The sequence below is a fragment of the Miniopterus schreibersii genome (assembly GCF_964146895.1).
Source record: "Miniopterus schreibersii genome assembly, chromosome: 1".
Classification (NCBI taxonomy): Eukaryota; Metazoa; Chordata; class Mammalia; order Chiroptera; family Miniopteridae; genus Miniopterus; species Miniopterus schreibersii.
This window is the reverse complement of record NC_138101.1, coordinates 169,991,220-170,007,709: the sequence shown is the minus strand read 5'-3', so window position 1 is coordinate 170,007,709 and position 16,490 is coordinate 169,991,220. Positions and strand designations below refer to the sequence as shown.

The window sequence follows — 16,490 nt, the reverse complement described above, 5'->3', positions numbered from 1 at the left end:
GTGACAATGGGAGCGGCGCGGGCGGCGCCGGGAGGCAGCTGACAGGCGTCTGCGGCTTCGCTTCATGGCCGCTCTCCCGCTCCGCCTGGGCTCGGTGGGGGAGTCGGGGAGCCCGCGGGGTCCGAGAGCCGGAGCTGGCGAGCGGAGCGGGGACCTGTGAGCGGCGCCGCTAAGGCGCAGCATGTGAAGAGGAGACGGCGTCCAGCGCGAGGCGAGCCTCTCAGCCGGCCGGGATGGCTACGACGGCCGAGCTCTTCGAGGTGGGTCCCATCGACTCCTCAGGGAGTGGCAGGCCCGGGGTGCGGGCAGCTCGGTGGGCGGGCTGAGGAGCGGGTGTTCGCCAGCGGCCCGGGCCAGCCCTCGGAAGGAAGGTGCGAAAGCGGAGGGGTGGGGTGGCCGCTCGGGAGTGGGCGCGGGCGGAGCGTGAAATGGGGGAGGGGTGGCTAGAGGGCCGGGGTGGGGAGGTCGGCGGGCGAGGGAGCCCGGAGTCCTGGGGCTGGAAGGAGGGCGCCTAGGAGGCTGGGGTGTTGGGGGATGTATTCGGGATGAGTGGTGGGAAGGGCCGGCTCGGGCGCGGAAAGGGGGGGTCCGGAGCCCCAGGTTGGACGAGCCCCGTCGTGTCGCTTGGACCCTCGTGGAATTTTCTCAGGGGGCCACCTGAGATCGGTTCCATGGGGGGGCTCCTGGTTGGTTGTGATCATTCCTTTAGTAAGTAGAAGTGGCACTCACCTGCTAGCCAGGTCACCCTTACGTTGGAAAGGCCGAAGTATTTTTTTTTTAGAACAATAAAGGCCTATTTAGCCCTTTAGACTGAATAGAGGCAGAATTAAAATGAACATTTGTATGCGAGTCTCAGGAAATCGGTGTGTATTATAAAACCACCTAACTGCTAGCTAGAGAATCCTTAACGCCAGAGACAGTGAGCATTCAGATGTGTTTCCTTGAGAAAGTTTTCGGTCTCTAAAACTTGAAATTTAATTTAGTGAAATCCAATGTGAGAAGCTGTGATGTTTGAGATAATAGAATAGGAAAATTCTAATGGGACCACAACACAATGAAACATAAAGGATCTCTTTTTGTAAAAGGAATGAAAACGAGTGAAGAAAAAGGAAGCAAAGACCCTTTTTGTGTGTGCTTGTGTTTCGTATTGAGTAACAAAGTAAGCAGTAATTGAGAAGACAGCAGTTGACAATAGAGAATTTCTCTGTGAGTGAAAATTGGGTACTTTTTCTGCTTAAGATTCAGCAGTTTTTTGGCTTAAAGTGTAAATGCCACAGTTTTTATAACAACTGGGAACTTTTCGCATTTGTTACTGTGACTATATTTCAGGTTTCTACCAGTATTTGGATAGATAATGCTTTTAGTGAGAGACATAACGTGCCATTGTTATAATAAATTGTAATAAAGTAGTAAATTGTGAGTGAAGGATTTATAGTTACAAGAAAGAATTTGAAAATACTGATTACATTTCCCCTGATTTAAGTATTGAGAGATATAATACCTTAACTTCTCTAATTCCATCTGTTTATTGATTGACACAGGAGCAGGGAGACGTTCTTTCTGCTAAAAGCTTTTACTGTGTGTTGCTGGGGAAGATACGAAAGTAGTTCTGTAGTTCCTTGTTTTATTTTTTTACATCTTGTAAAGGTAGGAAACTATGAAGTTGACATCTATAATTTACGTAATGAAATACTTGACCAGCTAGCTTTTAATAGAAAACTGATTTTGTCATACAGTTCATAAGGCATTAGTCTTTGAGTTGAATACTGCTTGACATTCCCAATTGTGTTGCAGACCATATTATGTCCACTTTTCTTTAATTGTTTGACTACATGATTCCACATAACTTATTTGAAAGTGTATTTGATTTCTACTTCGGTTGAGAGGAAGGGGAGGAGGTAGAGAAATATATATTTCGCTTTCTAGGGTCTCACCATTTAGTAAAGTAGTTAAGTCAAATTAGGGTTTAACTCAGTGACTCCAGTTATGTGATAGCTAGTAATATTCATTTACTGATAGAGCAGCAATTTTTAACTGATATGCTGCAAGAATTTTTAAAACGTGCAACACCTGACTATTTAGTCAGGGACACTGACCTCTTTTCCCTTGGATTGTCAGATAAAAAAATGACAACAACCAACACAGCAGTAGCTGTCCACTGTGAATGCATCAGAATTATACCTATTTTTTTGTAAGATCAGTAAAAAATATAGCATTTTTTGGTGTGCCACAGAATTTTAGTAAATAGTTTATGTGTGTTATGAGATGAAATAGGTTGAAAATCACTGCTGATACAGTGATGACAGAGACAGACTAGTTCTGTGGCTAGAGGGTTCATAGTGCATTCTTAAACATGCTTATGGATCTTAACTCATGTAACTTACTTTTTCCTGACCATATGTAGCTTCTTGTTTCATCAATATGGAAAGCATTATTACATTAATAGTTACAATTAAATTTTAATAGTACGATTAAGAAATATATTTCTCTTTTTAGCCCTCTAATGGGCTCTACTGTTGAATAAGTTTTCATTCCTAAGTGAAAAGTTGGTCTCTTAGAGGGAGGAGGGGGATTTTAAAAAAACCAAACCTTAGTCATTGCTGCTGTTTCCTGTTGCTACTTCCATAGGATCTAGGTTGTAGCACAAGTCAGGGAGTGTCTTTTTTTCTTGCTTCCTTTTCTTAGTCACAGCTGGGGAATTGTGGGAAGCAGAGGTCAGGCAGGACACAGTCAAGGATATTTAGTTTTTATGCGTCCTGGTTTAATGCACTATTAAGGTAAATTGTGCTTTCATTTTTCCACTTTGAAAGAGAGCAAATCAATACAAAATTATGCTTTGAATACATGAAATTTCATGTGTTAATTCTACTTCTTTTAAAATACTATTATTGGTCTCATGAAACTGCCTCCCCCCCCCTTTATTTTTTTAAATTTATCTTTATTGTTGAAAGTATTATAGATGTCCCCTTTTCCCCCCCATTGATCCCCTCCACCCCGCATCCACCCCATTCCCAGGCCTTCCCCATAACAATGTCTGTGTCCATGGGTTGTGCTTATAAACACGTAAGTTCTTTGATTAATCTCTCCCCACCCACTCCCTCATCCCCACCTTCCCTCTGAGATCCTTCAGTCTGTTCCATGCTTCTATGTCTCTGGATCTGTTTTGTTCATCGGTTTGTTTTGTTTATTACATTCCACATATGAGTGAGATCATGTGGTACTTGTCTGCCTCTGACTGGCTTATTTTGCTAAGAATAATACTCTCTATTTCCCTCTATGCTGTCCCAAAGGATAAGTGATCCCTCTTTTTTATAGCTGCATAGTATTCCATGCTGTAAATGTACTACAGCTTTTTTATCCACTCATCTACTGATGTGCACTTGAGAAGAATGTATATTTTGCAGCGTTGGGGTGGAATGTCCTGTAAATGTCAATTAAATCCATCTGATCTAGTTTATCATTTAGGGTCACTGTTTCCTTGTTGATTTTTTGCCTGGAAGACCTATCCAGTGAAATCAATGGGGTGTTATAGTCCCCTAGTATGACTGTCTTGTTGTCAGTCTCTTCCTTAAAGTCCCCTAGAAGTTTTTTTAATAAATTTAGGTGCTTCCATATTGGGTGCATATATATTTATTAGGGTTATATCCTCATGTTGGATCGATCCCTTTAGTATTATGTAGTGACCTTTCTTGTCTCTCATTATAGTCTTCATTTTGAAGTCTGTTTTGTCCAATATGAGTATTGCTACCTCAGTTGTTGTTTTTTAATTTTCATTTGCATGGAAAATTTTTTTCCATCTCTTCACTCTCATCCTGTGTAAGTCTTTTATTTTGAGGTGGGTCTCTTGTAGACAGCATATATTTGGGTCATGTTTTCTTATCTATTCATCCACCCTATGTCTTTTTATTGGAGCATTTAATTCGTTTAGAGTTGTTATTGATAGACATTTATCTATTGCCATTTAAATTTAAAAAAATATATATATATTAATTTCAGAGAGAGGAAAGGAGAAGGAGAGAGAGAGATAGAAACATCAATGATGAGAGAGTCATTGATCGAGCCCGCAACCCGGGCATGTGCCCTGACTGGGAATCGAACCCTGATCACCTGGATCCTAGGTCGATGCTCAACCGCTGAGCCATGCCCGACCGGCACCATTTTATTTTTTTATGCCTATGTTTCTCTATTTCTCCTTCTAATTACAGCAGCTCCTTTAACATTTCCTGCAATGCTGGCTTGATGGTGATAAGCTCCTTTAGCCTTTTTTTTTGTCTGGGAAGCTCATTATTTCACCATCTATCTTGAATGATAGTATTGCTGATAGAGTAGTCTTGGTTTCAGATCCTTGTTTTGCATTACCTTGAATACTTCATGCCATTCCCTTCTGGCATGTAGAGTTTCTGATGAGAAGTCAGCTGACAGCCTTATGGGAGCTCCTTTGTAGGTAACAGATTTCTTTTCTCTAGCTGCCCTTAATATTCTCTCCTTCTCTTGAATTTTTGGCATTTTAATTATGATGATTTATCTGGGCGGGGACCTCTTTGGATTCTTCTTGCTTGGGACTCTCTGTGCCTCCTGAACTTGTGTGACTTTTTCCTTCACCAGGTTAGGGAAGTTTTCTGCCATTATTTCTTCAATCAGGTTCTCTAACCCTTGCTTGCTTTCGACCTCTCTGGCACTCCTATAATGTGAATATTGTTACCTTTCATGTTGTCGCACAGCTCCCTTAAACTGTCCTCCTGTTTTTTAATTGTTTTATCTTTTTGGTTTTCTGATTGAGTGATTTTTTTCTACCTTGTCTTCTAATTTACTGATCGATCTTCCTCAGCTTCCTCTAATCTGCTGTTCATTCCTTCCAATGTATTCTTTATTTCTGCTATGTCATTCTTAATTTCATTCTTAGTTTCCAAACCTTTTTTCATGCTGTTGGGCATCCTTACAATCAGTATTCTGAACTCTATATCTGATAGATTGCTTATCTCCGTTTCATTTAGCTCTTTTTCTGGAGACTTCTCTTGTTCTTCTTTCATTTGGGGCTTGTTTTTTTTTTTTTTTTTTGTCTTCCCATTTTGGCTGCCTGTTTGGTTTGTTTCTGTGTATTTAGGCAGATCTGCTAGGGCTCTCAGTCTTTTTGGAGGGTCTCTGGTGCAGGCCAGTGTCAGATGCAGTTTGTAACTGGCCCTGAGTACCCTGTTTGGAGCTATTGACAACCCTAGGCTTGATGTCTCCTTTGCTGGGGCTGGGTGGGGTAGGACAGGACCAAGATGCACACCAAAGTCTGCTTTTCCAAGACCGGGGTCCAGAAGCAGATCAGGCAAAGACTCAAAGCACTCTGAGGACTGCCTGTGTTTGCAGGTTGATTAATCTTATTCTCTTAATGAGCCTCTAGCTGTAGAAACTCCTCTGGGTTCGGTGGGAGGTTTTCCAGAAGGGTGGGGCAGTTGTCCCCTTCCCTCAGGCAAAAACAGCAAATAGTCTGCCTGAGAAAAATGTCCTCTGCATTATGGGGGAATGACTCTGCACAGGAACCAAGAGGGGTGCCCTCTGATCTCAGTCTCTAGAGCCCACAACCCCAGATTCTCCTCACACAGCTCCAGTCCACTCTGCCCCCCCTCTGCTGGAGCCCAAGGTGAGTGCACACAAAACTTTGTGTGTTGGCTTTTTAAGAGGGTGCCTGCATTTCTAGCCGCCTCTCCCTGGCAGACAGAAACCCTGCTGCTTTTCACAGCCAGATGTTATGTGGGCATCTTTCTCAGTTCTGGTGCTCTTGGCTGGGAAGCCCAGCCTGGGATTTAGGCCCCAGAGTCCTCTGTGTGAACCCCCCACAGCTGAGATATCCCTCTGGGACCTTCAGCTGCTGCCTGTGGGAGCCCAGCCGGCCCTCTTGTGCCTCCGCACTTCCTACCAGTCTTTATGCCATCTCCAGTTTTCCTCCTTGGTTATGAGTGTGCTCCCTAGCTCGTCTTCAGTTGCAGTTGATTATTCAGGATGATTTTTCTATATTTCAGTTGTAATTCCAGTTTGGTCTCTGGAGAGTGTTAGTGTAGCTTCCACTTAGTTCCTCCACCATCTCTAATCTCTGAGACTGTCTTTTTAACTTAAACACCTTCATACAATAAAATCAACTATAGGGTATTTCCTCAGTTGACAGAAATGATTAGTAATAGATTATTCAGTTATTTTAACAGTGAGTATCCTGGAAATTGAGCAGAATATCTTCTTAGTTTCAGCCCCCCCCCCCTTTTTTGGAAGGGATCTGTGTGCAGTGTCTGTAAATGATCAACTCAGGATGGACATTTCTGAACAGAAATAGGGTAGTAAATTCTTTTTCTGTTGTTGCAAATATTCTTCTTTCTCTTATTGCACTACTGAGGACATTGTACTCCCTTCTCACTTGCTATTTTTTTTCTCGTTATTCTGGAGTCTTCTCTTTTTGGGCAAGTTACCTTAATGGGAGAGTTCTTTGTTAACTAGGGCCAATTACCCATTTATTCAACCAGTATTTGCTGAGTACCTATTAAGTTCAAGATAAGGTGTCAGGATTAATGATGCTGCATGCCATAGACATATTAATTATATACAGTGGGCTCTAAAAACCCCCAAATGGTTCAGAGGCCAAATAGGTTTTGGAAAGGGATATACTTTGTTTCATTAGAGATTTACAGTATACCTTAGAATGTTAAAAATTCTGAGTTCATTTTTCAAACTTTTTTGACCTTGAGACTTTTATTTTGTAGTGCTTATTAATTTTGTGAATTCCATGGAACATACTTTGAAAATGTTGAATTATATGTAGAACCTGCCATTATTGTTAAATAGAGGGAGGGAAAAATAGATATGCAACGACATACTCTTGAAATCAAGTTATAAATGGTGTCAAAGAGGTCTAGATAAAGTGATAGAGTAGTTGAGAAGATGGGAAGATTACTTCTAGAAGTGTAAAAGGATTAGGAGGTGACATATGAATGATATACAAAGGATAAGTTAGATTTGAGTTTGTGGAACTGGGTGGAGGGATTTTTTAACAAAGCAGATAGTAAAATCCAAGACATAAAGGGAAGTAAGTGTAGACCCTGGGGACAGGGGTTGAGTTCATTTTGGCTGGAGTGTAGCATGCATGAAGAAGAATGGCATATACGGTAAATTGGAGGTTAATTGTAGAGGTCCCGAATGCCAGAATTAGTTGTGCTGTGTGTTTTTTTTTACTATAAATGTAGGTGCCTTGATAATAGTATTTGAGGTCATGTAATTTTACTGTGGTGACAATGGCTTTTTGACTTCCTGACTAGAATTAAAAAAAATAATAATAATAATAAATATATATATATATATTTTGATTGATTTCAGAGAGAGGAAGGGAGAAGGGGAGAGAGAGAAAAAGAAACATCAGTGATGAGAGAGTCATTGATCGTTTGCCTCCTGCACATCCCCGACTGGGGATTGAGCCCATAACCCGGGCCATGTGCCCTGACTGGGAATCAGACCGCGACTTCCTGGATCCTAGGTCAACGCTCAACCACTGAGCCATGCCTGGCCAGGCCAGATTAAAATTTGAGCAGCCAAGAGCACATTTTCACACACAAATTTATGTCCCTTAGGTTTTCAAATTAAGTTACAAAAGCTACATAGACTTATCGAAAGATCTGTTAACTAGCTAAATATATACTAATGAATATGATATATACAAGTAAGAACCACTCCTTTACCATTAATGTGCTGAAATGCTACTTGTTTCAGCCATGTTAGCTGTTAAATAAATGTTTGTGGAACCTACCAATTACAATATCATGTATGTGAGAAAATGTATTTATTCCGCAAATATTTTATTGTGTATCTTACCTACCCTAGGCCAGAAGTCATTCCAAGTTACTGGAGTTAAAAGATATTTCGAGTTAAAAATGTAGTTGAGGGGATGAAAGGAAAATAACTCTTTCTTCTCTCAACACTCTACCACTAGTCTCAGTACTTCACCTCCGACACTAGATGTGTGGGGATTTTTCCCACATTTGGTTTTCCAGTGGACACTGATTGGGTGTCCTACAAATTCATTTTAATTCTGACACTCTCTACCTGGAGTTAGCCTCAGATCCCACAAGTTAAGGGCTCAAGTCTTACAAGCCACTACCACTTCAGATACCAGTTGCAGTCCAGGTTGTTACTCGTGTTTCTGACTGACCGGCTATTTTGGGGGGTTCTCATGACCCCCTCTTCAGATTCATTAATTTGCTGCAACGGCTCACAGAACTCAGGAAAACAGTACTAGATTACTAGTTTATAATAATAGGATACAACTCAGGGACAACCAGATGGAAGAGATGCATAGGGCAAGATATGGGGGAGTGCAGTGTTTCCATGCCTTCTCTGAGTGTGCCACCCTGCCAGCATCTTGATGTGTTCTGCAACTTGGAAGCTCTTTGAGCCTTGTATTTTAGGGATTTTTATGGAGGCTTCATCACATAGGAATAATTGATTATTAACTCAATTTCTAGCCCTTCTCCCCTCCATGGAGTTGAGAGGGTGGGACTGAAAGTTCCAGCCCTCTAATTATGCTTGATCTTTCTCGTGATGAGCCCCCATCTAGGAGCCCACCAAGAGTTGCTTCAGTAGAACAAAAGATGCTCCTATTACCCAGAAAATTCCAAGGGGTTTAGAATCTCTGTGTCAGGAACTATATTAGAACAAAAGATGCTCCTAGCACCTTTATCACTTGGAAAATTACAAAAGTTTTAGGAGCTGTGGCCAGGAGTGGAGTACAAAGAGCAAATTATGTATTTCTTCTATCACAACTTCACAGGGAGACATTTGTTAACAGATAAAACAATGCACTGGGAGTATAGAATCGCTTCTTATGATAATTAGGAAAGGCTTCATATAGTAATGACATGTAAATTGCATGTTGATAGCCCTAACCAGTTTCCTCAGTGGTCAGTGTCCACCTGCTGACTGAAGGGTCCTGGGTTCAATTCTGGCCAAGGGCACGGACCTTGGTTGCAGGGGAGTGCAGGAGACAACCAATCAGTGTGTCTGTCACATCGATGTTTTTTTTTTCCTCTCTCTCCCTTCTATTCTCTCTGAAAAGCAATGGAAAAGTATCCTTGGGTGAAGATTAATAAAAAAATTGCATGTTTATAGAAACTTTTTGGAAAAGGGCATTCCAAGGCAGAGATAGAAGATAACTACAATTTGTAAGGTGAGGTGTGTTTTCAGGAAATACTGAGGAGAGAGAGGATCTGTATATGCATGTTGGCTTGTATCAGGTCATTGAGACCATAGGGGCAGTTGGGGGAAGCTTTGAGAAGGCTTTATAAAGTCCATGTTTACAGGAGCTGACATGACTTTGGGGGGGCATGGGAGGGGAGTGGAGAGACAGATATGGTGGTTGTAACACATTGTATTGGATCTGTTTTGGGAAAGATGCTCTAAGAAAATATAAAAGTTTAGTTGGATATCTCAAAGAAACTGTTAAATTAGGCATTTATGTTCCTGTCCAAGGGCTTGATGTCTTAATTTTTAATAGAAATGACCATAAACCCCAATTTTTTTTTTACAATTGGTAGCGTATGTAAGGAATATGAAATGAAATCAGTTTAATAGAGCAGCACAGTAACCAATTATGTAAAGTTGAATTTAATACAATAGTATCTTAGTCTATAGTGTATACTTCAATTTTTTTTTTTTTTTAGTTTTGGCAATTTTTGCTTTTAATTACTATAGTAAAATAGAAGGTGAAGATATACTTTCATCAGGTTCATGAAATTCTAAAAGAATTTTTGAGGGGACTTGTTTACAAGTATCTTTGAGAATCCTCTTGGGAGGGCTTGGTCGTGTGGTGGTCTTAGAATTTGTTAATTTGGCTTTTTCTCATTGTTAATGCCTTTTTTGCAAGATTGAGTAGTATAAAACAATTTATTGAGATTTATTTGGTTTTATAAGCAGAAAGATTTTTGTTTTTATTTTTTGCTTTTTTTGAACTTTGAGTACTTTGAGATCAGTACCTGATTTATCTTAAACTTTTGTGGTAATTTGATTGCCTCTGAAGATAAAACCTGCACTTTGTTTCCAGGACACTGTTCTCTCCCTAATTTTTCCTCCTTCACTTATCCCTCCTGCTTTGATTTTGTTCATTGTTGCTGGATCTTTTTCTTCCCTCTTCCTCCAAATGTTGGCATGCTCTTCTTCCTTCTAGATGATCTCATTTAATTTAGAAGTTTTAAATATCTTTTAAAATTATATCTAGCTTCAGTTTCTTCCCTGTAATACAAACTTATTTTTCTGACTGTGTGCTTTCACTTGCATATCTATTAGACATCTACAACATATCAAATGCAGAACAAAATTCTTGTTCCCTCTTCCATCTCTTTCCCCAGTCTTAGTAAATGGCACCCCCCCCCCCCCCCCAATTCACACAGTTGTTCAGGCTGCAAACCTCTATGAGTAATTGTGATTCCTTTTTTAAATTTCTCCCCACATCAATCCATAAGCAGTTTGTATGAGTACATCCTTTAAATTGTCATGAACCTGACCATTTTTCAGCACCCCGTCTACTGCCACTTATATCTGAGCCATTATCATCTCTGATGGGACTACTGCAGTGTTGCAAGTTGAGTTCTCTTGAGAAGACTGAGACAGAGTTTAGTGTGCAGAATATTTATTAGGAAGCACCCTTTGAATGAAAATCTGTGAAGCAGCAGCATAAGGAAGCAAGATTGGGCCTGTGGAAAAGTAGAGGTACAATGCTGGCTGAGTGACAGTGTTGGTGGCCCCTATGGGGAGTTCTGGAACTAAAATGTCCAGCTTTGGACCAAAGTGGTCAGGCCTTTATAATCCCCATCTTAGTCAGTCATTGGACATAGGCCACATTGGGAAAGTTATAAGTAGCATTGAGTGAAGTGGCTTTCTGCAGCTTAGGGGATCCCTGAAAATACTGTCAGATGAAGGCTCTCTGGGGACAGCACTACTAGGAGCTAGGGCAAGTCCTTTCTTGGATGACACATCATTGTATCTACCACAGACCAACCTGGTGCCACTAGACTCCCATTTCTTCATATACATTCTGGGAGCAGCTCCTCCAACTTTCCAGTTAGGGTTCTTTTCTTGGAGGAAAATTAGAAGTTTAGTGGGATGAACAGCAGGTCTTGGGTTGCAACTGATACTCACTGTTTCCCTCCTCTACTCTTTATTCTAACCACTCCTCTTCGTCCCTCACCTTCAGCTAGTACCTCTGCTATTCTTAGTGGCTTAACTGGTTACATACCCCTTCTTAGGCCAGGGTTGCTACTTGTCCATGTACTTTAGAATTGGTCAGGGGGGTATCAAGAGATTCCCTTGAGGAGATCTATGTGTGAAATATATTATTTCCTCTACCCATTGTGTAATAGCAGCCTTGCTTCCTCATAATGATGAGTCAATTGCCCCTGACAAAGATGGTCACTCCTCACCTTTTATTCCCTGAATATAAGCAGCCAAAGTGCCCAGGCAGCACCTGTAGTTATAGTTTAATGGGACTCTTACTATGTTCCCAGGTAAAGTGTTTCCCCTTTGGAGAGTAATACCTGTAATTCTATAGACCCTAGAATTGCAGCAATAGCAAGCACAAATTAGGGATCATTATAAGCAAGGCCACTTCTGCATTAACTCCTTGTTCTTAGACTCATGTATTTTTCCTTCTGGGGACACAGCATCATATAAAAGTTTTTAGTTCAGAATGTATACTACATCTTGGAGGATAGTGCTCCATCTTTATAGAGTATTGTCTCTGAACCAGTGCTTCAGCTATGCGTTCAGTGGGCTGTTCCAATGCTCTATCAGGCTGGCGGCTACTGGGTGGTGTGGTTTGTAATATGACCAGTGGATCCCATGGTCACCTCCTTTGCTGTAAAATGGGCCCCTTGGTCTGATGTGATATATGGGATCTTGTGCCAGGGGAACAAACTCTCTCTCTGAGGAGAGACAAACCCAACTCAGAATGTTTTTAATATTTGTCAGAATGAATTACTTTTCCAGACTGGAAAGGGCTCAAAGTAGTCAACTTGCCATCATGTGGCTGATTAGTCTGCTTGAAGGATGGGACTGTTTTAGGGCTCAGAGTTGGTCTCTGCCACTGATAGGTTATACATTTGGCTTTGACAGTAGTTGAATCAGCCTTGGTAAGTAGGATCTCATGCTTTTGGAGCCATGTTGTGTCTATACCATTTGCTCTGTTCACCATGCTAATGCTGGGCAGAGGCTGACTGATGTCAACTGGCAGAGGCCTTTTGTCGTCCTTGTTGTTTAATTCTTCTTCTATGGTGGATGTCTGTCTTCTGGGGGTGTTAAACGTGTTATATGTACAAAGATCTTCATACTTCATGCCCATTCTCATATATCCATCTACATGACTCTACCCCAGATTTCCCTGTCTTCATCTTCTAATCTTTGTCCTCTGATAGCCAGGCCCTTTGCCATGATCTGTAAGTTCATGTATATTACAACCTCAGGTCAGCTCTCTGTCTACCCAAGAGGATGATCAAATATGTTTCCCTAACCTTTGCCTATTGGGAAGATATTTTTCTTGCCACTGAATTTCATGACCACCCCTGAGTGAAGTTATAATTGCAGCTGTTGTCCATTTTTGGTAGGCACTCACATGCCTAACCAACTCTCCATGAACCAAGCTCAGTGACTTAATAAATATCCTATTTCCATCTCTCAATTACCTACTGAGTTAAAACAGCTCACTCAGCAGTTTTAATATTGAAGTTTGTGCATGCATTTTGAATTTTACTTATCACATTGTATTCATTATATATTTTCCTATTAGATTATGAGTTTCTCAGGGGTACAGTTTGTGGTTTATACATCTTTTTATTCCAAAGTCTAACAGAGCGCTTGATACTAGAAATTGTGTTGTTCAGTGAATGTTTATCAATGAAAATGCTTTTAAAGTATGATTAACAAATAGAAAATTTTATAGATATAAGAATTTAAACTGGGATCACCAGCAAGTGCTGTCAGTTTAAGTTACATGCTAAGTGAAGGGCAATATATGATATTCATTTGCAAGAGGGTAGTATAGGAAATACATAAATTACTGTGTATTTTAAAAATGCATTATCAGCTGATGGTGAAGATTTGAATATTTTTTTGATCCTTCTAGTCTAATATTTTTTGTTTTCTAATTAATGCTTTTTTCCTGAGAAAATTTAGACAATTTTATATCCTGCTTTTTTCATCAGATGTTGTAAGCATTTTTTCTCATTTTATTTAAATTATTTTATAACATGATTTTAATGGCATAGTTTTTCATCTTATAAGTTTACGGTAATTTTTCAATAGTGATTTTGTTAAGTATTTATGTAGACCATTTTACATTGTATATAGTACTCAGTGAACATTCTACAAAAAGTTTTTGTGTTCATATCTGCTTTTCCCTTAAAATTTTAAAAGTAGAATTACTGAGTAAAATAGTAAGAACATTTATAATACTGTTGATGTTACCAAAGTATTACCTATCGCCTTAAAAAATATTGTATACCTGTTAACATTTCTAACAGTAGTGAAAGTGTGAATTTCAGTTTACCCTCTCCTGAATTACATGTTATAATTTTAAAAAACTTTGTCACTTTGTGAGATAAAAAAGTGGTAATTTGATTATTAGTGAAATTGCATGTATTTTATGTTTCTTGACTATTTGTATTCTATAAATTGTGTCCTTGGCTCACTTTTCTATTGTGTTGTTTTAACTGGCATTAGTAATTTAATTTCATTTGAAGTCCTCACATTAGTAGACTCTGTTTCATTTTTATTAAGTTATATTAAGTTATCTTCTATGAAAATTTTTGAAAGAATATTTATTTTGTAAACTAGGAGCCTTTTGTGGCAGATGAGTATATTGAACGTCTTGTATGGAGAACCCCAGGAGGAGGCTCTAGAGGGGGATCTGAAGCTTTTGATCCTAAAAGGTGAAGTAAAATTTTTTTTCGTAGACCCAGTCTAGTACAAATTTGTGTTTGAAATAGATGTGACTGTTGGAATTTCTTTTAATGTTCATGTAAAGGGATTTTAGTTTAACAGTTGGTCATTAAAAGATACAAGCATTAGAAATTTGGGATTGATTTTTTTTTTTGTCTTTACATTCCTTTTATTTTAGAGAATGAGGGAAGGGATAAGAATTTAATATTTTCTCCAATTAGTAATAAATTAGAAAGAGTTGGTAATAAAAAACATGTTGAATTTGTTTTTAAGTATAGTTTTAAATTGGGGAACAGAGAAAGTCACTGTACCCTGGAATGCACAATATTATTTTTATGTAGTACATTTGCCTTTTGATTGTTTCTTTGAAATTGGTTTCCATTTGGAGGGTTAATGGAGATTCTAGGTGAAGTTTTCTTTCATATCAGAGATAGTCCCTAACAAGGTGCTATAGAGAAGATTAACATGATCATCCTTAGTTCAAGAAATGCTTATTAATACCTTATTTACAATGATAAATGAACTGTTTTGTTCCTAAAATTAATCATAGATGGATTGATACATACTCTCATTTTTCTCTGTTAGGTTATTAGAAGAATTTGTAAATCATATTCAAGAACTCCAAATAATGGATGAAAGGATTCAGAGGAAAGTAGAGAAACTAGAGCAACAGTGTCAGAAAGAAGCCAAGGAATTTGCCAAGAAGGTACAAGAACTCCAGAAAAGCAATCAGGTAAATACTTAACTAAGCAATGAATAGTTTATATAGGCTATAATATCTTTATTTCCTTCCAGCTTTTAGTTCTTAATAAAAATCTAGTCAAATGAGATTAACTGTTGAGGTTTTTCTTTACTATTCCCATGCCATGGGATAAAATGTTAGTGAATTGTTATCAGATACTCTTAGCAGTGGCTTACTATTGAATGTTGGTTTGGGATCACAGTACTCCCTTCTTTGGATGGGGTGCTATCCAGTATAGTGTGGTCCTTCTCCTCTAACAATGCAACCTTTCAGGAATGATGCTTCAGCAGACCTGTATCTTTAGGGGTTCATTGTTAGCTTGGTTATTTAGGTAGTAACTTGCATTCTCATTTAATCATAAAATAATACCATACTATTGCCTGGATCAGGTTTTTCCCTAGAGGGAAGTTTTACAAAAGTTATGAGGTATGTGCCCTAATAAGAATTGTAGTGTAACTGTGGGAAAAGTGGGTATAAAATTCTTCCTCATTCCATTTTTGAGTAAAAAGAAATTACTAAACTGGCCCTGGGGCTAAGTAGGCCAAGCTTCCTAGCCATTCTTAGGTCCTAGACTTAATCTAATCCCCTGCACGGCCTGGGCCTGATCTAGAACTTGGTTGCCCTTTATAAGTGTTATAAGTTTGAGGAACAATGCTTAGCTCTGCTGCCTCCTGGGGACTGTTTGTTTTTTAGCATTAGGGATTAGCAAACTGATCTCTGCTTAGATTTCATTTATTTAGATTCCTTTAAGCATGTATGGCTGTGAGAAAATATTTAATAAAGAAGTCAGTAATTTACATGAGATAGAAAATGTGTTTTTAAGTAGTTAAGGTGATAGATTCCAAATGCTTCTAATGCAATTTTCCCTTGGTAATAATAATAGTATTGATAGTTAATCTAACAAGTTCTGGAGCCAGTGTTCTCTACCAAATATTAGCTATGTAAATTCAAGCAACTCATCCTTTCTGTGCCTTAGTTTTTTCACCTATATATAAAATAGGTTGTTGTAAGGATTAAATAAGTAAATGCATTGATATGCTTAGAACAGTGTGTAGCACAGAGGATGGCCTTAGTAAATGTTTGCAGCTTTTCCCCCTCAATTTAAGGTTAGAACAAAATTACCATTCTGAATTATCAGCAATTTTGTTATTGGCAAGTCTAAAGCATTCATGGTACATAATTTTTATCTACCACAGCACAATCAGTGTACCCTGGGAAAAGGAATATTCTAGGAAGTAATGTACCTTTGCCTCAGTAGAATAATTGTAATCTTTTTCAAAACTGAACAAAAAAATATTTTACCTTATTTATAATACTAGCATTTCTCTTTAAATATTTATTTATTTATTTAATTTATTTTTAAAAATATATCTTTATTGATTTCGGACAGAGGAAAGGAGAGGGAGAGAGAGAGAGACAGAAACATCAATGATGAGATATCCATTGATCGAGCCCACAACCCAGGCATGTGCCCTGACCGGGAATCGAACCCCGATCGCCTGGATCCTAGGGCGATGCTCAACCCCTGAGCCACGCCCGGCCGGGCTCTCTTTAAATATTTAAAATAAATGTTTGTTAAATATTCTTTTTAATCAGTGTCTTTTACTTCTAACATGTTTTTGACTCATTTGTAGTAGCAAGTGAGTTCAGATGACTGGTCCCTTTGATACTTAGTTCATTGTTATCAGAATCATTATTTATGAGTAAGTGGTACTGGGAACTTGGTTAAACAGGATGGATAGTAAGTAGCCTTGCTGTTTTGTTGATTAGCAAATGTATTCATGATACAATATGATGA

At 39.0% G+C, this 16,490-nt stretch overlaps 1 protein-coding gene across 1 annotated transcript in view; it reads left to right on the top strand.

Moving 5' to 3' along the window:
* Positions 1 to 186: 186 nt before the first annotated feature.
* Positions 187 to 16,490, top strand: part of EXOC5 (exocyst complex component 5) — a 42,207-nt gene continuing 25,903 nt past the window's right edge. The window contains exons 1-3 of the mRNA XM_081143545.1: positions 187 to 260; positions 13,846 to 13,940; positions 14,536 to 14,683. Coding sequence (XP_080999671.1) covers positions 234 to 260; positions 13,846 to 13,940; positions 14,536 to 14,683 — 270 coding nt within the window. The 5' untranslated portion in view covers positions 187 to 233. The remainder of the gene's footprint in view (positions 261 to 13,845; positions 13,941 to 14,535; positions 14,684 to 16,490) is intronic.